We start from the raw sequence: 22,480 nt of genomic DNA on the forward strand, positions 1-22,480 counted from the left end.
TAAACCAAATAGCATGGCTCGCTGGATGAGGTCGGTATATAAAGCATCCAAGGTAAAAGGGTCAGGGCTTGTTCTTCACTGACCAGAAGCCGTGGCTAATCTGCCCCGGATGGTGATAAACTGGCCTGCTGCTTTCTTCATGGAAAAATGTCATTTGTGCCACCTGTTCTTCCGGCTTTATTTTTAAAATGAAATAAACGTTTTTCGTCTTTCGACAAATGAGCCCCGGGCAACTTTTCTCTTCCAGGTAAGGGGGCGGCAGTAGCAGAACCCATCTCACCCGGGCTGCGCTGCCAGGGGCTGAGGGCGTGTGGCCGCCCCTTCCCCTTGCCGCTCAGCCACCGCGCTCTCCTTCCAGAAGCGGCTCGTTAGATACCGGGGGGGAGGCGGGGAAGCGGCCGCTGCCCGGGCGGGGCTGCAGAGCGGCCGCACTGCCGGGGAGGCACCGCCCTTGCCCCCGTCCCGGCGCTGCGGGGCCGCGGGCCCAGCCCTGTCTGGAGTCGCCGGGAGGCGGGCGGGGCCGCGGGAGCCGCCAGCCGCGGGAGCCGCCCCTCGGCCCGGCGGCGGGGGGCGTGCCGGCCTGCCCTCCCCGGCCTGCCCTTCCCAGGCTGCGCCGCGGCGGGCGGAGCCGAGCGGAGCCGAGCGGGGCGGCGGCGCGCCGGCCGGTGTCCCTGCCTCGGCATGTCCGACTCCGGCGGCGGTGGGGGCGGCGGCCCCGGCGGCGAGGAGGGCGGCATGGAGGTGTCGGGCTCGGCCGTGCAGAACGTGGCCGACGTGTCGGTGCTGCAGAAGCACCTGCGCAAGCTGGTGCCGCTGCTGCTGGAGGATGGCGGCGAAGCCCCGGCGGTGCTGGAGGCGGCGCTGGAGGAGAAGGGCGCCGTGGAGCATATGCGCAAGTTCCTCTCCGACCCGCAGGTGCACACGGTGCTGGTGGAGCGCTCCACCCTCAAAGGTGAGCGAGCGCCGGGCGGCCGGCGCCCTGTCAAAATGGCGGCGGCCGCCGCTGCCTGCCTCGAGCCGCCGCCCTGCCGCGGGGTGGGAGGGGCGCGGCGCGCCGCGGGGCTGTGGGGCCGGGCCGGGCCGGGCCGCCTCACGTACGGCCCCGGTTGGGGAGGCGCCGGCCTGCGGCGCGGCGGGGGCGGCCCCTCTGCGGCGAGGCGCGGAGAGACGCGCTGCTGCCGCCGCACCTCTCCGCGGGGCCGGGGGCTGGGCGAGGGCGGCGGCCGCGCTGGTTGTCTCCGCCCGGCCCGGCCCTTCCCGTTACTCTTCGTTCCCCAGGCTGGGGCCCGAGCTGACGGCCGCGGGCAGACGCACGGCGGGGCTGGGGGCGCAGGTGCTTTGTGTGCCGCCGCTGCGGCCCGGCCGGCCGGGAGAGGCACCGAAAGTGCTTCGTCAGTCGGCGCTTCCACTGCGGCCTCCTTCCTGCCGGGGAAATGACCTCCTTCTTGGCAAGGCTGATAGCCGGTCTGAAACGGAACAAAAAAATCCCCAAAACCCTGGAGGAAAGGAAAAAATCCAAAACGGAGTCAGCCTGTAAAAAGCGTTATTCCGTGGTTAGCGAGTCTCCAAAGTTCATAAATCAAGATGTAGCTCTTGCAGTGCCTTTGTTTAGCTAGCAAAGCCTGGTGGCCGCGCTGCTTGTAAACGGTTCTCGGAAACCTCATCGAATGTTCCATTAAATACCACAGCTAAGTTGATGCTGACTTAAGAAACATCTTTGTTATTTACACGCTGCTGTTACTGACTGTTTATTTCAAAAACATCTTTTGTCAAGAAATCTGTTGCTAAATAGACACTTATTGTCGCAGCGTCCAGCCTAATGAATAATAATAAAATATAACTGGGCTTCATTTATAACACAGACTTCTACTGCTAAACAAGACGTACAGTCTGCATATGGCTACGTGCCTGCCAGTCTGAGCTTGCAAAATTTTAATATTAAACTTCTAGATCTCTAATCCTAGCGTGCTGTCCGTTCAGTCCCTGCAGTATATCAAATATGTAGTCATACTTCACATTACATTATTTAACGTGTCAACAGCCGCAGTGTAAGATACTGGATATGTGCTCCGCAGCTACTGCACACTGAGGGAGACATGAAGAAGGTTCTTCTTCTCACTGTTCACTATGAACTTAAGATGTTGCATAAATTATCCTCTCTTTGTTATGCTTATTTCCGCTGTTTATCCTCTTCCTTTCTCTTCCAAAGTTTGAGACGACATTTTCAGCACAGATAACAGAATTTTCTGGCAGGGACGAAAAGAACAGCAATCTTCAGGAATTCATGATACAGTGTTTAACAAGATTTAAAGAAAATCCATTGGATGTTAATAGGCTATGCAGATGTTTTCTAAATTTCTCTTATGTCTTGCTCATGAGGCTGGTTATCCTTGGTTAAGGTTGGAAGTAATGAAAAAATACTGGTGATAGTTAGCTCCAGGCTTGTCGCATGGATACTGTTGTGTGGTTAAAACCAGATTGAGACAATTATTGCATGTTTTAGAAGCAAAATACTAATTTACTACGGGCAGAAGTCATTTCCATCAATGTCTTGTGGTTTAACAGCAGTTATCTGTGGAGGGTGGATTTACTGATTGACAGCCAGTCTTCAAACTTAACAGATTCAGAACCTCCAGCAGCATAGGCAAACCTTGTTTTCCCTGACACTATTAAAACAATATTACTGGAACTTGTGTATAAACTAGATAGTATGAAGTATTGATCACAGATACAGTGAAATAAAATCTGAGTAGTGAGAACTGCTCTGTGATATCACTAGCTACACAGCCTGCCAGCAGCTTTCATATGGTTCCTGTGGTGTCTGATGCAGTGTTCTGTGACTTGGCTTCTGGTGCTTGGGATCACAAATGTGACACCCTAAGGCTGTATCTCCTATGAAGGGCCAAATGAAATCCGAGCAGGATGAGAGTTCACTGTAATGTGTCCAGTCCGAGTGTGTCCCCCAACAGGGAGTAGCCTTCTGCACTGAAATCACTGCATTGCAGCACAGCTGCCTGCATCCCCAGCAATTACGTCATCTGTGATACATTGGCTGTGGTAATGCCTGAGTACTTCCCACGGCTTGGGTTTTTGATTTGTCTGGAGTTTTTTTGTTCAGAGACTTCATTTCCAAATCCCTTTCAAAGAAAAAGTCTGAAAATAAAAGCAACATTTAAAAGAAAAAAACAGCTGTTCAGCATTCTCCCTGAAGTGTAGTTATCCTGGCAGCATATCTGTACAAATAAATGCACATTCGGTCTTGCAGAAGATTCTCAGAATGTGAGTTATAATTCGCTTGTTGTAATGTTTTACCATTTTTTATAGCAATCTAAAATCTGAGTTTGTTAAAAAACAATGAATCCACTCTGAATCTGAAGGATATTATTACAAAGCTAAATTTAACTTAGTTAATTAAGTTGGTGTAGAAATTAAAAATTGGAAAAGAGTCTGGTAATAGCAGAAGATGGTTGAGAGAGAGTGGCAGATGCCTTAGCAATTAAATATTTCTTACGTAGCATATTTTTTGCAGAGGATGTGGGAGACGAAGGAGAAGAGGAAAAAGAATTCATTTCCTACAGTATCAGCACTGACATTCATTATGGAATAAAATCAAACAGGTGAGTTAGTAAAATAGATCTTGACATTTCTACCCTATGAATGCAAAACCTACCCATGCAGGTTTATGTACTTTATCTACAAATTTACCTCCAGTTTAACTAGTGCTTCATGCAGTGTTTTTATTCAGATGGAACAATAGCTTTTCAGGGTGGAGGCTCTGATAAAACTGTCACGAGGCTGAAAGGAATGGTCTTAGGACTTCTAGCTCTTAAGTTAAAGAAACAAAGACTAATTTGGTATATGTGCAAATGTAGCCGACACAGCTTGGGTTCAGTAATCTTCAGTTATGTCTAACTCTTATAGATTTGTCACTTAATGCGTATTTGAAGCTTAATAACGTGTGCCTCTTTAGTGTGCCCATACTGCAGAGTCCTTTTTGATAGCTAAGTTTGGCTGATTACTGAAGAATAAAGATGCATGTATTGGAAGGCTTGTCTTCAAGTCTCTTAGAAGAAAAATTACAAAGTATGATGATGCAGGCTAGCATTTGACTCCTGTGACCTAAACTTGCAGTCAGATTAAAGCTATTCTGTCACTTAAATTTCAGATGTTTAGTTGCTAACTCTCTTCTCTGTTCTGCAGCCTGGCATTCATTAAGCGTACACCAGTGATTGATGCCGACAAACCAGTGTCTTCCCAACTGAGAGTGCTCACTCTCAGTGAAGATTCTCCATATGAAACGTTGCACTCTTTCATTAGCAATGCTGTTGCTCCCTTTTTCAAGTCCTATATCAGAGAATCTGGCAAAGCAGACAGGTATAAATACTGCACTTCCCTGCTAATGAATTATCAAGTAGATGTTTAATGAAAAAACAGTGACTGTTCAAAGCAAGTCATGTGAAACTTTTTAAGCACACAGTCACATGTGATGCTGTTGCTGACTGGGGAAGTAGTTCACATGGCTTAAATGTGTTACATACGGTTCTTGTTTTAGCTTCTGATACAGAAACATTGTGCTTTTTCAGGGATGGAGACAAGATGGCTCCTTCAGTTGAGAAAAAGATTGCAGAACTTGAAATGGGCCTCTTGCATCTGCAGCAGAATATTGAAATTCCAGAGATTAGTCTGCCAATTCATGCAACCATTACTAACGTTGCCAAGCAGTGTTATGAACGTGGAGAAAAACCAAAGGTTACAGATTTTGGTGAGAAGGCTGAGGATCCGTTATTCCTCAATCAGCTACAGTCTGGAGTCAACCGCTGGATTAGAGAGATACAAAAGGTAAAAAAACCAAACCCAAACCAAAAAACCCAAAACACAACCAAAAGCCCAAGTACTAGACAATGTGATAAGAACTTCTGTGTAGTATGCTGTATCTTCTTCACAATTTAACTGGTAAAGTACTGCTCTATGCAGAATAGTCTGAAGATCTGAGACCAGTTTTCTGAGTCACCAAAGACTAGTCTAAACTAGACTAATTCTAGAGTAGACTGAGTCTAGTCTAAATTGTTCTGCAAGTAGCTGAGAGCGTGACTATTTTATTTCTACAGTAATAGACTCAAATAACTGGTAGTAAGCTTGTAACTGTTATTCAGATCTTTACAGCAGACTGAGAGAAACAGGTCTTGCTAGTTTGTTTTGGTTTTTTCCCCAGGTGCATCCACAATGACTTCAGAACAGTTGCTCCAGTCCTATCTTGTAATCTCTTGTACTCCTGCCTGTTACTTTTCAAAAGAATTCTGCTGTTCTTGTGTTGTCATTCAGAGACAGCATTTCAGATACTACTATGGCTTTTTTTCCTCCATGGGCACAGTAAACCTATTGCTTGTGGTGCCTTTTCTTAATCCAGAACATAAAACGTTTGTTTTCTTGCCTGGCTCATCTGTCATTAACCAGAATACAGACACTAATCAGGAAAATGGACAGGCAGCCTTTTTAGGATGTGCTGAAGATACTATGGGAAGGAGCTAAAACTGATCTTTAGGACCACTGGAATTAAACTTTGACTCTTGTTGCGCTGCAGTTCCTGCACTTCTCACAGAATGAGTGCCAAAACTGTCTGAGGTTGGATTATTAAAACTTAGTAGATGTTATGTGTTTCAGTTATATTTAGTAACAGCAAGTTTTTACAGTTGAAGCATATAAATTAAAAGCTTTTCTCTCTCCTTTCTTTGTCTCTATTACTTTTAAGGTGACCAAATTAGATCGAGATCCTGCATCAGGCACTGCATTACAGGAGATAAGCTTCTGGTTAAATTTGGAACGGGCTCTGTATCGCATTCAGGAAAAACGTGAAAGTCCAGAAGTTCTTCTGACTCTGGATATTCTAAAACACGGCAAACGTTTTCATGCAACTGTCAGCTTTGATACGGACACAGGTAAAGTGTCTGTTCAATAAAATTTTTCACAAGTTCCTATGGAACTTAAGCTGTTAGGAAAGTTGAACATTGTGGTACAAAGAACAATGCTGTTTAGGGTAGCCTTTGTCTAGTTAAAGCTACAGATTTGATTGTATTTTACATCTTTTCTATTACATTTAGGTCTAAAACAGGCTCTGGAGACCGTGAATGATTATAATCCACTGATGAAAGACTTTCCACTGAATGACCTGCTGTCTGCTACTGAGCTGGACAAAATAAGGCAGGCCCTTGTTGCAATATTTACCCATTTGAGAAAAATCAGAAACACAAAATACCCAATCCAAAGGGCACTGCGTTTAGTGGAGGCTATTTCAAGAGATCTGAGCTCTCAGCTACTTAAAGTGTTGGGAACTAGAAAACTGATGCATGTTGCTTATGAAGAATTTGAAAAGGTATGTTCATAATTTTGTGATAACTGGTGGCTGTATCTTTTGCACTGAATAGTGACTTTCAGGAAGCATTTCATTGGAGAGCTAAAGTTTGTGTTCTAAAACTCTCTTCAGGTAATGGTTGCATGCTTTGAAGTATTCCAAACCTGGGATGATGAATATGAGAAGCTACAAGTTCTGCTGAGAGATATTGTGAAAAGAAAAAGGGAAGAGAACCTAAAGATGGTGTGGCGTATCAATCCAGCTCACAGGAAGCTTCAAGGTCGTCTTGATCAAATGAGGAAATTCAGGCGTCAGCATGAGCAGCTGAGGGCAGTTATTGTGAGAGTCTTACGACCTCAGGTAATATTTTTGTTCGTTATCAGACAAAATCTCTGTTTTTTTCAAGAGTGTTTGCTGTTGCTTTAAAAAGTTACCAGGAGACAAAATTAATGCAACATTCAGTTTTGCTGTCTGCTTCCAGAAACAGTCTAGTTTTGAACCTTTGCTGATAGGCTTAGCTTTAATTCCAGTGTACATACATCGCACAGTACATGACCATGCTCATGTTAATAGATGCAGCAAGTCCAGACAGAAGAGTGGAGATCAGTAAGTGTGTAAATACTTTAGCTTGGCTAAACCACGGTGGAAAATTAGATTGTTTACTGCCACTCCAGATTGAGGAATAACGCAACTATGTTGCCCAGTTCCCAATGGAACTTAAATCTGAAATGCGACTGAAAGTTTATTAGGGATTTGGTACTAATATGTAGGTTTTTTGCAGTGCTTGTTAGAACAAACTGTGTTTAGCTATTTGTAGGTAAATTTTGAAGTATCCAACTCGCTAAACTCTGATTTAAATGCAGGTAACTGCTGTTGCCCAGCAAAATCAAGGAGAGGTACCTGAACCACAGGATATGAAAGTAGCAGAAGTCCTTTTTGATGCTGCTGATGCTAATGCGATTGAAGAAGTCAATCTTGCTTATGAGAATGTTAAAGAAGTAGATGGCTTAGATGTTTCCAAAGAAGGTACAGAAGCATGGGAGGCAGCAATGAAACGGTATGATGAAAGAATTGATAGAGTTGAAACAAGAATAACTGCCCGTTTGAGAGACCAACTTGGTACAGCAAAGAATGCCAACGAAATGTTCAGAATCTTCTCTCGGTTTAATGCATTGTTTGTCAGACCTCACATTCGTGGTGCCATTCGTGAATATCAAACGCAATTGATCCAGCGCGTAAAAGATGATATTGAGTCTCTTCATGACAAATTTAAAGTACAGTACCCACAGAGTCAAGCTTGTAAAATGAGTCATGTTCGTGACTTGCCTCCTGTGTCTGGGTCTATAATTTGGGCAAAACAGATTGACCGACAGCTCACCGCTTACATGAAGCGTGTTGAGGATGTCCTTGGCAAAGGTTGGGAGAACCATGTAGAAGGTCAGAAGCTAAAGCAGGATGGGGATAGCTTTCGCATGAAGCTTAACACTCAGGAGATCTTTGATGACTGGGCCAGAAAAGTTCAGCAACGCAATCTTGGTGTGTCTGGACGTATTTTCACCATTGAAAGCACTCGTGTAAGAGGTCGAACTGGAAATGTCCTGAAACTGAAAGTCAACTTCCTCCCAGAAATAATTACACTTTCAAAAGAAGTCCGAAACCTGAAGTGGCTTGGTTTCCGTGTTCCGCTAGCAATTGTCAACAAAGCTCACCAAGCAAACCAGCTCTATCCATTTGCTATTTCTCTCATTGAAAGTGTCCGTACATATGAACGAACGTGTGAGAAAGTAGAAGAGCGTAATACTATCTCACTTCTGGTTGCTGGCTTGAAGAAGGAGGTGCAGGCATTGATTGCAGAAGGAATTGCTCTCGTGTGGGAATCATACAAACTCGATCCGTACGTGCAACGCTTAGCTGAGACTGTCTTCAGTTTCCAGGAGAAGGTTTGTTTTATCTTTCACATTCTGCAGAATTTCTACATTTATACTTCAGTAACATGTGGTTAACCAAAAGCGGAATTGGATAGCTGATGACCTGTTCTGTAACTCTTTGGTTAAGTAGCTGATTGAGTTGGCACAAATTGGCCAGCTGAATGGATCTTTTAGTATTACTAAAATTGACAGACTTGCTTCATCTAAATAAAGAGAAGTGAGTAATCATTACGGCATAACTATTGTTGCTTTGATATAACCTGTCAAACTAAACATCTAATTTTTCCTAAACCATTTTAGGTGGATGATCTGCTCATTATTGAAGAGAAAATAGACCTGGAAGTGAGATCATTGGAAACATGCATGTATGATCACAAGACTTTCTCTGAAATCTTGAACAGGGTTCAGAAAGCTGTGGATGACTTAAATCTTCATTCATATTCAAATTTGCCAATCTGGGTCAATAAATTGGATATGGAGGTATGTTTGAGATCAAGGAGTAGTGTATATTTAGAGGAAGCATTTTAATCAGGTGCAAAACGTTTTTTTGATTAAACTTTTCATAGTCACCCAAGAAAAACTTGGTCTCCCCACTCTAAAAATTTCAGTGCGTTTTTAGTATGCAGGAGATGCAAGATCTTTTGGGTTTTGCTGTTGACTTTTGGGATCAGTTAGTTCAAGGGACGTGCTGTTCTTTGAAGAAAATGTTTGCTACAGCTTGACTGCCTTGAAGGTGCTGGGGAAAACTTGCTATGCTGGTAACAAAAACTCATTGCCTTCATATTATTTGGTTCTGCCTGTTAAGTTTTGGGTCATTGAACACTAGGCCAACTTCAAAGCAGCTAAAATTGTTCAATTCTGTTAAAGTCCATGAGGACAGGAGAAGCTTTGAATTGATATTCAGTGAAAATTTACCAAAACTCTTAAACCTCTTTAATGACTTAGTAAAGAAGCACTTGGTTATTTGAGGCACCATAGTGTGCCTGCTGTCATCATATATCTATAGTGTGGGTATTTATACAGTGAATATGCAGCTTTTTCCTCCAATGTGGCTTCTTTTCTTTAGATTGAAAGAATCCTAGGTGTTCGTCTGCAAGCTGGACTGAGGGCCTGGACCCAAGTTCTTCTTGGACAAGCAGATGACAAAGCAGAAGTTGACATGGATACAGATGCTCCTCAAGTGAGCCATAAGCCTGGTGGCGAACCCAAGATCAAAGTAAGCTCTGTTGTGGGGTTTTGTGGGGTTTTTCCCTTATTGTCAGTTACTTAATGCAAGAATTATGTCTGAGGCTTATATGGGTGATAAATATTTCTTCTGCATCTGGTTTTGGAGGAATACTTGCCTTCTCCCATTTAAGTACAAACTGATTTTTCAAAAAAGCATGCTACTTTTGAAGTCCAGAATTCTTGTCTACATGTAACAGTATCTGCTGGTAAAACTGAGTGCATTCATTGTTTTTGCAGAACATTGTACATGAACTAAGAATAACAAACCAGGTGATATATTTGAATCCACCAATTGAAGAGTGTAGATACAAACTTTATCAAGAAATGTTTTCTTGGAAGATGGTAATCTTGTCGCTGCCAAGGATTCAAAGTCAGAGATACCAGGTAAGTGTAATGAAGCTGTATATAAGTCTCAGCAATTATTTTCACTTTGCAATTAATTGTGCTCAATATCTTCGTGTGTTGCTCTAGGACTGAATCTGTGCCCTAAAAATTTGTGTGTATCATGTATAATTGTGGTTCTTAGGTTGGAGTACATTATGAGCTGTCTGAGGAAGAGAAATTCTATCGTAATGCATTGACAAGGATGCCCGATGGCCCTGCTGCTCTGGAGGAGTCGTACTCTGCTGTCATGGGAATTGTGACTGAAGTGGAGCAGTATGTCAAGGTAGGAGGCTGACACCATGTAATGCTACAGCTAAAATGAACATGGACTTTTCTCTCAGTTTTCCTGGAGGCTGGGGGGACACGTATCTTTTGGAATATACTGAAGAAGTTGTGAACATTGTTTTTGAAATACCTCAATTAGGTTTGGCTGCAGTACCAGTGTCTGTGGGATATGCAGGCTGAAAACATATATAACCGTCTTGGAGAAGACTTGAATAAGTGGCAAGCCCTTTTAGTTCAGATAAGAAAGGCAAGAGGAACATTTGACAATGCAGAAACCAGAAAGGAATTTGGACCTGTTGTCATAGACTATGGCAAGGTAAGACATTGTAATTATTGTTTGTGATAAATGCATTAAATCTCAGAATAGCTGTATGACAGAAAAATAGCAAGGCTGACAGATTACTATTATGTAACTTTACTCAATTGTAGGTACAATCAAAGGTGAACTTGAAGTATGACTCCTGGCACAAGGAAGTGCTCAGCAAATTTGGCCAGATGCTTGGTCAGAACATGACAGAGTTTCATTCACAAATTTCTAAGGTAAGACAAGTCCAAATTTGAGTTTTTCACTTTCAGATAAACTGTTCCAGACTTGTAAAACACTGATTTTTGCCCCAAACAGTCCCGTCAAGAGCTGGAGCAGCATTCAGTGGACACTGCCAGCACATCAGACGCAGTGACATTCATCACATATGTGCAGTCCCTGAAACGTAAAATCAAGCAGTTTGAAAAGCAAGTTGAGGTATGTTGTCTTGCTAGTGATTTTTCTGGAAATGTCAGGCTTAGCTCTTAAGATGCAGCTTCATGATATTCAGGTTCTCTTGAGAACAGACTTGAACTTCATATCCTGAGGAATCCTATGAACTCTGTAATGAGCCCTTGTTAAAATACATTGAGTACTTGGCCCTGAGACTTAATTTTGTCTTTTTAACGTAATAACCACTGTCTCTTGTAGCTTTATCGCAATGGTCAGCGCTTGCTTGAGAAACAGAGGTTCCAGTTTCCATCCTCTTGGCTGTACATCGACAACATTGAAGGAGAATGGGGTGCCTTTAATGACATCATGCGTAGAAAGGATTCTGCTATTCAACAACAAGTAGCAAATTTGCAGATGAAGATAGTTCAGGAGGATCGTGCAGTGGAGAGCCGAACAACTGACTTGCTAACAGACTGGGAGAAAACAAAGCCTGTAACAGTAAGTAGTGATGAATAATACTCATTCAGCAAATAAAGTAGATTCTCTGCATTCAGTAAGTAGGCAGTTTATGCTTTTTCGCAGTCTTACATTTTAGATCATGGTAAAAGTCTTTTTTGAGGGTTCTAGAATAACTTGCCAAAGTATTGATTTAGGGAAGGGGTAGCAGAAGGAAATTTATCCTTAACAGAAGCCTGTGTCTTAGGTGCAATAAGCAAGACAGCTTCAGTTTACTAACAAAGTTCTGGCTGAAACAAGGGATCATGCATGTAGGAGGATTCAGAAACAAGCTGCTTTCCCCCCCCCCCCCCCTGCAAAAATGATACTTAGTAAAGCCAGAAACTGTATGTGAAAGTGGAATGAGACTTATTCTGGATTAGTGTGTAGTTTTACTGTCAGCAAACTGGAAGTGGAAAATTAATGACACAAACCAACATTTAGTATTTAGTCCTTGCTTTTAACTTGGCTTCAACTTGATTGTAGGATTTCTGGATTAATGTATCCCATCCAAACCTTAGGGAAACCTGCGTCCTGAAGAGGCTCTTCAAGCTCTTACCATTTATGAAGGAAAATTCGGTAGGCTGAAGGATGATCGCGAGAAGTGTGCGAAGGCCAAGGAGGCTCTGGAACTGACAGATACAGGACTGCTCAGCGGCAGTGAAGAGCGTGTCCAGGTACAAGCTGCTCACACAGTTGCAGATAAAAATGTTTCAGTTGCATCTCTCTGTCCCTTAAGAGCACAATTTGTAGCCTGTGATGTTCTACTGTCAAGACAACATCTCCACAATCATTCAGTTCTAGCCTTAAGAGATTGTGATCAAAAAAGAGATCATAAGAGATCATTATCAGAATAACTGCCTTATTCTCATGAAGCTAGTATGTGACCTGCAAAAATCTCATCTGGATCACTTGCTATTGCAGTTCTATTGAATTGGCAAGCTATCTGAAGGCTTTTGACATGTTAAAAGTATCCTGTTTAATTCCCCCACACTAATGACTTTGAAGAAATTAGAAATAACTGCTGATGTTTGATACATTCTTTACTATAGGTAGCCCTTGAAGAGTTGCAAGATCTCAAAGGCGTCTGGTCTGAACTCTCTAAGGTCTGGGAACAGATTGATCAAATGAAAGAACAACCTTGGGTTTCAGTACAGCCTCGCAAGGTACTTCACTTCTGTATAAGTAAGCAGTGTAACTACCGCAAGTATATGCAAATTAGGAATTGCACCTCTTGAGATAGACATGTTCAACTGTCATCTTCCAGATAGTTTTCAGTGTTTAGGTACCTTTTTCAGTATCTTGTGAGCACTTTTTTTCTCATGCTAAGCTTAAAAAAATTTCACAGGGTTTGTCACAACTGAAGTAATTTTGCAGGGGATTTATGCAGTTCCAGTAGTGATTGAAATTGAGATTGAACTGCATCCGCAGAGAAGGAACCATGCTGTTTTTAAATAGGCAGTTGGACCTCATTAGGGAAACTTCGGTTGGATGAACAGCATCGGTTTTAGTTCAAAGCTCAGGAGGTAGAGAGCAGTAGGAACACTAATCCATAAACTGTGACAATACTATGTCATAAATCTTAATCAGACCAGTAAAATTACATTCCCAGCTTTAGAGTAACCACATCTTATGCAAATACATATAACACTAAAAGAGCTGTACTGTTGGTAATATATCTTATATCTTATTAGTGAGAGGTTTCTGTAAAAATGCATAGACAACTTTAAACTTGCACAGCTATGTGTACAGCATTTGCAGAGAAAGATTTCATTGCTTTTATATTGCTGACAGCTTCGACAAAACTTAGATGGTCTGCTGAACCAACTGAAGAATTTCCCTGCCCGTTTGCGACAGTATGCCTCCTATGAGTATGTTCAGAGACTCCTGAAGGGCTACATGAAGGTAAGTTATAGTAATTTCTAAAGTGCATGTATCTTGTAGTTCAAGTTCAGGGATGTAACTTGCTTTCTTGTCTTCTGTAGATAAACATGTTAGTCATTGAACTGAAATCCGAGGCACTGAAGGATCGTCACTGGAAACAGCTGATGAAGAGGCTTCACGTTAACTGGGTTGTCTCAGAGTTGACCCTGGGTCAGATATGGGATGTTGATTTACAGAGGAATGAAGCAATTGTCAAAGATGTACTGCTCGTGGCTCAGGGAGAGATGGCTTTGGAAGAGTTCTTGAAACAGGCCAGTATCAGCTCTTGTATGTGTGCACATAATAGCAAATCAGAGGCTCACTGATTGTCGGGTGACTGACACTTGTGTAGTAAACTTGTCAATCTAAGCTGTTGATAAAAGTGCTGAGGATATGTGGCACACTCTGGTTTGGGAAACAGCTTAAAGCTATGTAAGCTTCATCTGGTGAAACTTGCATTATTTGGGAAAAGCAAACTTTGATAAAGACTGCAAAGACCCCACCTTGTTTAAGTTTTACTTAAACAGCATCATATTCTCAATATTGTTATCAAAAGCTTGAGCATAAACCCAGAATCCTTGCCTAAAAAAAGTAAAATCTGATTACTGAAGTACATTTCTACTTTGTAACTATGTTGGAGCAGATATTATTGAGGTCATATCTTAAAGATTTTCTTCTTCAGATAAGAGAAGTGTGGAACACTTATGAACTGGACTTGGTCAATTACCAGAACAAATGTCGTTTGATTCGTGGATGGGATGACCTTTTCAACAAAGTAAAAGAGCACATTAACAGCGTGTCTGCTATGAAGCTATCACCATACTACAAGGTAAAATGGACAACAAAGCTAAAGAATCTTCATTTAATTCTGCCTTCCCCTTTAGTTTATATATTTGTCAGCAAGGACTGTATTCACTGTTCAAGTTGACAGACAGCTAATTGCGTATGCATACTTTGTAACTCTCAAGCAACTGTTTCCGCTAATAATTATTAGCAGTGAATCTCTTCATACTATTAAAATGAATATTAATGCAGCATTTAAACTTCAGGTGTTTGAGGAAGATGCCCTTAGCTGGGAAGATAAGCTGAACCGTATCATGGCACTCTTTGATGTCTGGATAGATGTCCAAAGGCGATGGGTCTACCTGGAAGGTATCTTTACTGGTAGTGCAGACATCAAGCACTTGCTGCCTGTGGAGACCCAGCGGTTCCAGAGGTAACTTTTTAATTGCTTTGTTCTTTTATTGCCTCCCTTGGGGCACCGTATGGACAGGCCTGCAACTTCATGACTTCAGTGTAGCACTCTCCAAGTTGAAATGCTGACTGTAATCTTACGTGGTCCAGCTGGATTACAGTCCTGCTGTAGACGTGAATTCATCAAGCAGACACATAGGGCAAGAGGTGCATGTAGACAACTATGACAGAAAAAGGTTTATAATGAAATGGCTGATGTACAATTTTTAGAAGATTATTGGGATTCAGGTGGGTGTTCTCGCCAGTTTCAGTCAGGTACCTCAGGGATTTTTCTGGCATTGTGGCTCCAACAAGCAGGCTGATATCTGTTGCCACAGTCTTTAGTCTCGCCCTTCAAACATCATTTTCTTCCTCTCCTTTAAGTTGCTACAGTCATCCTTATTCATTCCACACATTTCCAGTCAGATCAAGAATCAGATTTATGCATCTCTGCAGGAAAAGAAGGAAAGTAGACCTTCAACAGTGGAATTAATAGATTGAACATTGCAAAGAAGTGATGTTGCTGTGGACTTAAAGTAGGTGAAGAGCTGTTTTGGGTATTTAACCTTTTGTTCCCTAGGGCAGCCACAACAATTAGAGAGGCAGTGGTCATTTAGAGACAAATAACTTTGGTGTCCTGCAGGCTTGTGGTTACTGAGTTCACACTAATGTACTATGTTATTTTTCTTGCAGCATCAGCACTGAATTTTTGGCACTCATGAAAAAGGTGTCAAAATCTCCACTTGTGATGGATGTTCTTAACATTCAAGGTGTGCAGAGGTCATTAGAGAGACTGGCAGACTTGCTTGGGAAAATACAGAAGGCACTGGGAGAATACTTGGAAAGGGAGAGGTCCTCTTTCCCTCGGTAAGAAGTTGACTCTTGACGTAATTTGCTGTTTCTGTTCAGGAATTGGTGTACTGTTCTGTAAAGCCTCTTGCCAATTTTTATGTATTGTATATATGTAAGATGTTATAACCATTTAAATTTCTGTTTTCTAAATACAGAATTCAGTTATAGTTACTTCTCAGGAAGTGGGACTCAAACTTCACTTACTTTTGCTCATCTGTGGCTGGTTGTAGGATTCAGATACTGCTTAAGGAACAATTGCAGCTGATTTCTGTAAACTTACAAGTCTATTTTGAACTGCTTAATTCTGACATTCAATTGAAGGACAGTGTCTAAACTGTCATAATCCAGTATTTAAGTATTTGGTTCTGACTTACCTGTAGTTCGACTAGTTTGTCACTTAGCTTGAGAAAATAAGGGTGAGGGAGGTACTGAGTGGGAGTTCTCCCTGTCTAATAGTTCAATCCCAGGCTCTGCTGTGAGTATTTCAGGGATGGATAGGTAAAGAAAATGATTCATGGTATGGAGTATGTATACACTTTTGTATGATACATACCACATGAACTGAGACTTAATCTTAGCAAATCTATGGCTCATGCACTTGCAGTGTTGGGGAAATGAGCGTCAATTCCTCCTGCACAATGGCTATCTATGAAGCATAAAATAATTAAAAATGATAGTTGGAGTTCTGATATAGATCTACATTTATGTAATTATTAGGTTTTATTTTGTTGGTGATGAAGACTTGCTTGAAATCATTGGAAACAGCAAAAATGTTGCTAAGCTGCAGAAACACTTCAAGAAGATGTTTGCTGGCGTTTCTAGCATTATTCTCAATGAAGATAATTCTGTGGTTCTTGGGATATCCTCACGTGAAGGAGAGGAGGTATAGTGGCAGTATTTCTTTTTGAATAAAATTCTGGAAATAAGTGAATGCGGACTGACTTAAACCTATTTCTTGCAGGTGCTGTTCAAAACACCTGTCTCCATCACAGAGCATCCCAAGATCAATGAGTGGCTCACTCTTGTTGAAAAAGAAATGAGAGTGACCCTTGCTAAATTGCTTGCAGAATCTGTTACTGAAGTAGAAATCTTTGGAAAAGCAACTTCAATTGACCCAGCAGTCTACATCTCTTGGATTGACAAATACCAGGTATCACTATGGAGCACTTAAGCATACTGCAGCTTGATTACTTCAGTGAGGAAAAACTATCTGATGAGGGGTTTTGTTACACAGGCTCAGCTCGTTGTCCTGTCAGCCCAGATTGCGTGGTCTGAGAATGTTGAGTCAGCCCTCAATGGTGTGGGTGGAGTTGGAGACAACAGTCCTCTCCACTCCGTGCTAGCTAATGTTGAGGTCACACTCAATGTCCTGGCAGACTCGGTGCTGATGGAGCAGCCACCTCTTCGCAGAAGGAAACTGGAGCACTTGGTAAGTAAAAACCTCTCCTCTTCTGGGTTTGCAGGTGAGAATTTTTTTTAAGTTTAATGAAAAGACTAATTAGTCTAATACTTGTTTTTCCTCTAGGAAAACGTTTCATGCAATTTAAGCAACTATATCAAGCCCTAATCCTGTAGGTGGTGGTAGTTTTTCACTCTAGTCAGCTTAATGCATGATAATATATTATAGACTAGCTCACTGAATTGATCTTCAAACCACCTCTTCCAAATAGGGAAGTTACTGATTTCTTCATTCAGATGTAAAATATTAAACTGCGTATTATTGTAATTACTATATGCTTTTGTTTGTAAATAAGAGGGAAGAAAGTTAAAATCATTCTGGGTTATTTATATAGTTTTTTTAGAGGGAAATATCTGGACTGTTTTAAGAGTACTTGTCTTCATAGTTCCTGGCAAATAAAATAATCTAGTTCAGTAGTATAAGGGGTTAACAGACTAACTGAAGCAGAGCGCTTTGCTGAAAGCTAGGGAAGTCCCTAACAAGAGCAGTCAACATTGGTGGTTTTGTCTTTGTAGATTTAAAGGTAGAGACTGTTTGTAGGTCATGATTTCTAAGTGATGGCAACTTGCTATGCCAATCTAATGGCTTTATTAGCGATGGCTTGTGTTGCTGTGGTCTAAGAAGTTACTTCATTCTCCAGATCACCGAGTTGGTGCACCAGAGAGATGTTACAAGATCACTGATTAAAAGCAAGATTGACAACTCCAAATCCTTTGAGTGGCTCAGTCAAATGCGGTTCTACTTTGACCCAAAACAGACAGATGTGTTGCAACAGCTCTCCATTCAGATGGCAAATGCCAAATTCAACTATGGTTTTGAGTACCTTGGTGTTCAGGATAAGCTAGTACAGACTCCTCTTACTGACCGCTGTTACCTGACAATGACACAAGCCCTGGAGGCAAGACTTGGAGGATCACCGTTTGGTAAGTTTCTACTGAAGTACAATAAAAACTTGAGACGAGTATATAAACTCTTACCCTCTCTAATACATAGTTTTAATGAAAGCATGCATAACTAAGATACTGGAGAACAAAACAGTCTTGTGGGGGAAGTTACAACACTTCTAGGTTTCACTGAACCCTCTTGTTAAGAACAGTCAGAATTTATTTGCTGACAGATTACATGAGTAGGCAGCAATATCTTAGACAATAAACACTAAAACATGTTTCTTCTACTTCAAAAATAGGTCCTGCTGGTACTGGTAAAACAGAATCTGTTAAGGCTCTTGGACATCAGCTTGGGCGCTTTGTGCTGGTTTTCAACTGTGATGAAACATTTGACTTCCAGGTAAACTGATTTTAAAAATGTAGTCTTGGCTAACAGGCAGTAGGAAACAGCCAGCAGTGTTTATTTTCAGGATGATTATCTGTAAGTCTTAACTGAACTGGTATCTGTGGGTCATATAGATGCTCTGTAACAATAAGTGCCTAAAGCAGAAATGGGGCAGAACATACAGTTTTTTAGAACTGGTAGTTCTATAGCAGGAAATGGAGAGGAAGGAAGAGGAAGTACAGGGTGGGCTCTTAAGACTGGCTTTAGAAAAGTAACTTAAACTGTTTAGTTTGCATTGATAGTTCTGGCTTATTGGAGAATAGATGAGAGTGTGAGACTGCCAAAGTAGCTTACTATGACCAAATTATCCTTTGCAACGTAACTTGGAGTTTGAAGAATCTTTCACATGCTGAGACAAAACTAAGAAAATCTACCCAGATATTTGAAAGTTGATGACATCTTCAAACTGAGAACTAGATGAAATGCCTCTGTAAACTGTAGCACAGCAAACATCTCAAAATAAAAACCTCAGTCAGGTGCATATGTTAAAAAATATATAAAACATGGGCAGGGAATCCTGATACCTCACAGGCTCTGCCAGGTTGCCCATCTGGTATTTTTTTTTCTGTACAGCTGTATTTTGATTAGACCGGGGGTCCATTTAGTCAGCATTTGGCCTGTACTGATGACTAAGAAAATACCTAGGAAGCAGTAAGATCACAGATAGTGCATGATCCTCCTTCCTTGCCCCCAGTCCACTTCCTGCCTCTTGACAGCTGGGAGGATCAGGAGATCCCAAGCTGAAATGGGTTACTGTATTCATGCTCCAGTGAACCTTTCTCCAAGTACTCATTTCTCCCCTTAAATCCACATGCACACTTGTTTCTATAGCATTCTCTACCAAAGAGTTCCACTGCATTACTATGCACTTTATGAAGGAGTACCTTCTTTCGTCTTTTTTAATGATTCCTTAGTTCTTGTAGTGGAAAACACAGGGAACAGTTGATTTCTGTTCATCCTACACCAGTGGCTTTTAGACCTCCATCTGTTGTGGTTTAAACCCAGCCAGCAGCCAAACACCACACAGCTGCTTGCTCACCCTCCCCTGCCCAGGGAATGGGGGAGACAATTGAAGGGGTAAAGGTAAGGAGACTTGTAGGTTGAAGAAAAAAAACAATAATTGAAATAAAATTAAATTAAAATAATAATGGTAATGATAGTAGTAATAAAACATACAAACAAGTGACGCACAATGTGATTGCTCACCACCCACCTATTGATTCCCAGACCATTCCTGGCTAGTGATCCCAGAGGGGAGAAAATCCCAAAACCACAATCCCAGAAGAGCCCAAGCTTCCCAGCTCATCCTCATCTATATATACACATATAAATCGTATACATAAGCACGACGTTACAGGATATGGAATATTTTATTGGCCAATTTGGATCCGTTGCTCTGGCTGTGCTTCCTCCCAGCTTGTACACCCGCACATGGGCAGGACATGGGAATTTGAAAAGTCCTTGATTTCTTAGCAACACCTGAAAACATCAGTATATTACCAAGGTTCTTCTCACACCAAATCCCATACTGAATCCAAAACACAGCATTATTCTAGCTACTAAGAAGAAAAAATAGCTCTATCCCAGACAAAACCAGGACACCATCATATTCCCTCATGCTGCCTTTTGTGGAATCCTACCTTAAAGGTTGTTTTTTAGATGGAAGCCTTATCATACTTTGGCCATCCAATTTGCTCTTCTGAAATGTTTTGTAATTCTGGTATCCTCCTTGCAATAAAGGACTAGAACTGCAACTGGTATTAGTGGTGTCAGCAAACAAAACGTTATGCAGTGGACTTATCTTGACTGTTTTGCGAATGCACTGCAGTACAGTATATAGTAATAGGAATTTGTGATCATCTTCTATGATTCTATGAATCAGTGAACATCTGAAAGTCAGTTAGAACCCTTTTATAACTCTGACAGTACTATACAGAGATGGTAATCACATACAAATACAGCTTCTTCCTGCCTTGGATGCACTGTATAAAGTGCTCTTCTCTGCTCTTCTCTGCTCCCTTTGCCTATGTATAGGCAACAATGATCATGCAACTTCAGTGAATTCTCCCCTCTGTGTGCAGGCAATGGGACGCATCTTTGTGGGACTTTGCCAAGTGGGTGCATGGGGCTGCTTTGATGAATTCAACAGACTGGAGGAGCGTATGCTCTCTGCCGTTTCACAGCAAGTTCAGTGCATCCAGGAAGCCTTGCGAGAACATTCCAACCCCAGCTATGACAAGAGTACGTAACTGTTCATTCCTAACAGTGTTGTACAGCATCTCTAGTGTCCTTCATGCTGTTTTGTTGCTCAGTTGTATTTCTCCCAAACAATCCAAGGATGAAGTCACTTTCTATCGAAACTTAAAAACTTGAAGTAACTTTCAGCTTGTAGAAATTTGTATTTGAGTATCTTGAGTTGCTGTACTGGAGGACCTGCTGTCCATTGCTGTAGGAAACTGAAATAGAATAAACTATGACTTAGGTTCTCAGGATGTAACTGATCATTGACTCTGGTGTAACCAAATGCACTCTCTTTTCAGCTGCAACACCTATTACTTGTGAGCTGCTGAACAAACAAGTCAAAGTGAGCCCCGACATGGCTATCTTCATCACCATGAATCCTGGCTATGCAGGCAGATCAAATCTGCCTGACAATTTGAAGAAGTTGTTCCGTAGCTTGGCGATGACAAAACCAGACCGTCAGTTGATTGCTCAGGTCATGTTGTACTCCCAAGGTTTCCGTACAGCTGAAGTGCTTGCCAATAAGATAGTACCATTCTTCAAGTGAGTAACACATTTGGCTCCAGTTAGTAAAAATAGAGCTTATTGTTCAAAGCTATGGTGTTCTTTGAAACTCACTAAGCATGTTGTGCAGCAGTGATTTCAAGTAGACAATGACAGTTGCTGTTGTGTTGGTCCCTATGGAGAATCAAATTGTATTTTGTCTCTTTTGTTTCTTAGGCTTTGCGATGAACAGCTGTCCTCCCAAAGTCACTATGATTTTGGCTTGAGAGCACTAAAGAGTGTGCTGGTTAGTGCAGGTAATGTGAAGAGGGAGAGGATTCAGAAGATAAAGCGGGAGAAAGAAGAGCGTGGTGAAGTTGTTGATGAGGGAGAAATTGCTGAGAACTTACCTGAACAAGAGGTAATGTGTGTGTGAACTCTTCTGTTACAAAGTACAGAATGCACGCTAAATAACCCTGCAATGTTTACCGTTTAGTGTTAAGCCATGCAAGCAAAGTAATGTTAGTTACAAAAGGTGGTAATTTCATAGCTTAGAAGTACCAAGTTCAATATGCTTTAGAAGTCCCTGAATCATAGTGAAAGACCTACTCTTATGAGGTGGTGTGTTCATAATGCTTATTGCTGCTCTGATCTTCAGCAGTTAATACCAGAAGCATAGCAAAGAGGCATAAGAAACTACAGTTGTAAACTGAAAATCAATACGAATTCACTGTGTGGTTTCAAATGATTGTTTTTACTGCCCTGTGGTTCCATCAGTGGTTGCTTTTACCAAGATGTCCTGGTCTGGTGCTTTATCAATGAAGTATTTAGTGAAGTATTCCTTGTCAAATGCATCTGGTAAAGCAAACTTAACAGAAAATCCTAACCAAAACTTGACTTTCTCTGCAGATCCTGATCCAAAGTGTATGTGAAACTATGGTACCGAAACTAGTTGCAGAAGACATTCCATTGCTGTTCAGTCTCCTTTCTGATGTATTCCCTGGAGTACAGTATCATCGTGGGGAGATGACAGCCTTGCGAGAGGAGCTTAAGAAAGTGTGTCAGGAAATGTACCTTACCTATGGTGATGGAGAAGAAGTTGGTGGCATGTGGGTGGAAAAGGTAAAATACAAAACTGAAAGTGTAGAATGGAAGTTTATGTGTAAGACTAAACTTCCTTTTCTATTATGAAAGGTGAAAAGCTTTTTCCTTTTTATTGTCTTAAGTGAGCAATACCTAGAAGCTTAGATTGACTACTGGAGTTAAGACTTTATTGGTACATCATTTCTTCTGTCACAGGTTCTTCAGTTGTATCAGATTACGCAGATAAATCATGGACTGATGATGGTTGGTCCCTCCGGAAGTGGAAAGAGCATGGCTTGGAGAGTACTTCTGAAAGCCCTGGAACGGCTGGAGGGCGTGGAAGGTGTTGCTCATATTATAGATCCAAAAGCAATCAGCAAAGATCACCTCTATGGTACTTTGGATCCAAACACCAGAGAATGGACAGATGGCTTGTTTACACATGTCCTGAGAAAGTGAGTCTTTAATAGCACAAATGAAAAGTGGCCAATACATACGTGCCATGGATA

General features: G+C 41.7%; 1 protein-coding gene across 1 annotated transcript in view; it reads left to right on the top strand.

Moving 5' to 3' along the window:
- Positions 1–628: 628 nt before the first annotated feature.
- DYNC1H1 (dynein cytoplasmic 1 heavy chain 1) overlaps positions 629–22,480 on the top strand; it is a 46,334-nt gene continuing 24,482 nt past the window's right edge. Inside the window, exons 1-33 of the mRNA XM_074908677.1 lie at positions 629–952; positions 3,530–3,617; positions 4,201–4,374; positions 4,584–4,839; positions 5,750–5,936; positions 6,099–6,370; positions 6,482–6,709; positions 7,213–8,289; positions 8,578–8,757; positions 9,344–9,493; positions 9,742–9,888; positions 10,031–10,171; positions 10,313–10,489; positions 10,603–10,713; positions 10,796–10,915; positions 11,129–11,368; positions 11,887–12,042; positions 12,418–12,531; positions 13,160–13,270; positions 13,351–13,560; positions 13,971–14,117; positions 14,338–14,504; positions 15,215–15,388; positions 16,091–16,256; positions 16,335–16,523; positions 16,608–16,802; positions 17,473–17,755; positions 18,019–18,119; positions 20,246–20,405; positions 20,705–20,948; positions 21,126–21,309; positions 21,798–22,010; positions 22,188–22,426. Coding sequence (XP_074764778.1) covers positions 682–952; positions 3,530–3,617; positions 4,201–4,374; positions 4,584–4,839; positions 5,750–5,936; positions 6,099–6,370; positions 6,482–6,709; positions 7,213–8,289; positions 8,578–8,757; positions 9,344–9,493; positions 9,742–9,888; positions 10,031–10,171; positions 10,313–10,489; positions 10,603–10,713; positions 10,796–10,915; positions 11,129–11,368; positions 11,887–12,042; positions 12,418–12,531; positions 13,160–13,270; positions 13,351–13,560; positions 13,971–14,117; positions 14,338–14,504; positions 15,215–15,388; positions 16,091–16,256; positions 16,335–16,523; positions 16,608–16,802; positions 17,473–17,755; positions 18,019–18,119; positions 20,246–20,405; positions 20,705–20,948; positions 21,126–21,309; positions 21,798–22,010; positions 22,188–22,426 — 6,872 coding nt within the window. The 5' untranslated portion in view covers positions 629–681. The remainder of the gene's footprint in view (positions 953–3,529; positions 3,618–4,200; positions 4,375–4,583; positions 4,840–5,749; positions 5,937–6,098; positions 6,371–6,481; positions 6,710–7,212; positions 8,290–8,577; positions 8,758–9,343; positions 9,494–9,741; positions 9,889–10,030; positions 10,172–10,312; positions 10,490–10,602; positions 10,714–10,795; positions 10,916–11,128; positions 11,369–11,886; positions 12,043–12,417; positions 12,532–13,159; positions 13,271–13,350; positions 13,561–13,970; positions 14,118–14,337; positions 14,505–15,214; positions 15,389–16,090; positions 16,257–16,334; positions 16,524–16,607; positions 16,803–17,472; positions 17,756–18,018; positions 18,120–20,245; positions 20,406–20,704; positions 20,949–21,125; positions 21,310–21,797; positions 22,011–22,187; positions 22,427–22,480) is intronic.

This window comes from Athene noctua, chromosome 6 (assembly GCF_965140245.1).
Source record: "Athene noctua chromosome 6, bAthNoc1.hap1.1, whole genome shotgun sequence".
Taxonomy (NCBI): domain Eukaryota; kingdom Metazoa; phylum Chordata; class Aves; order Strigiformes; family Strigidae; genus Athene; species Athene noctua.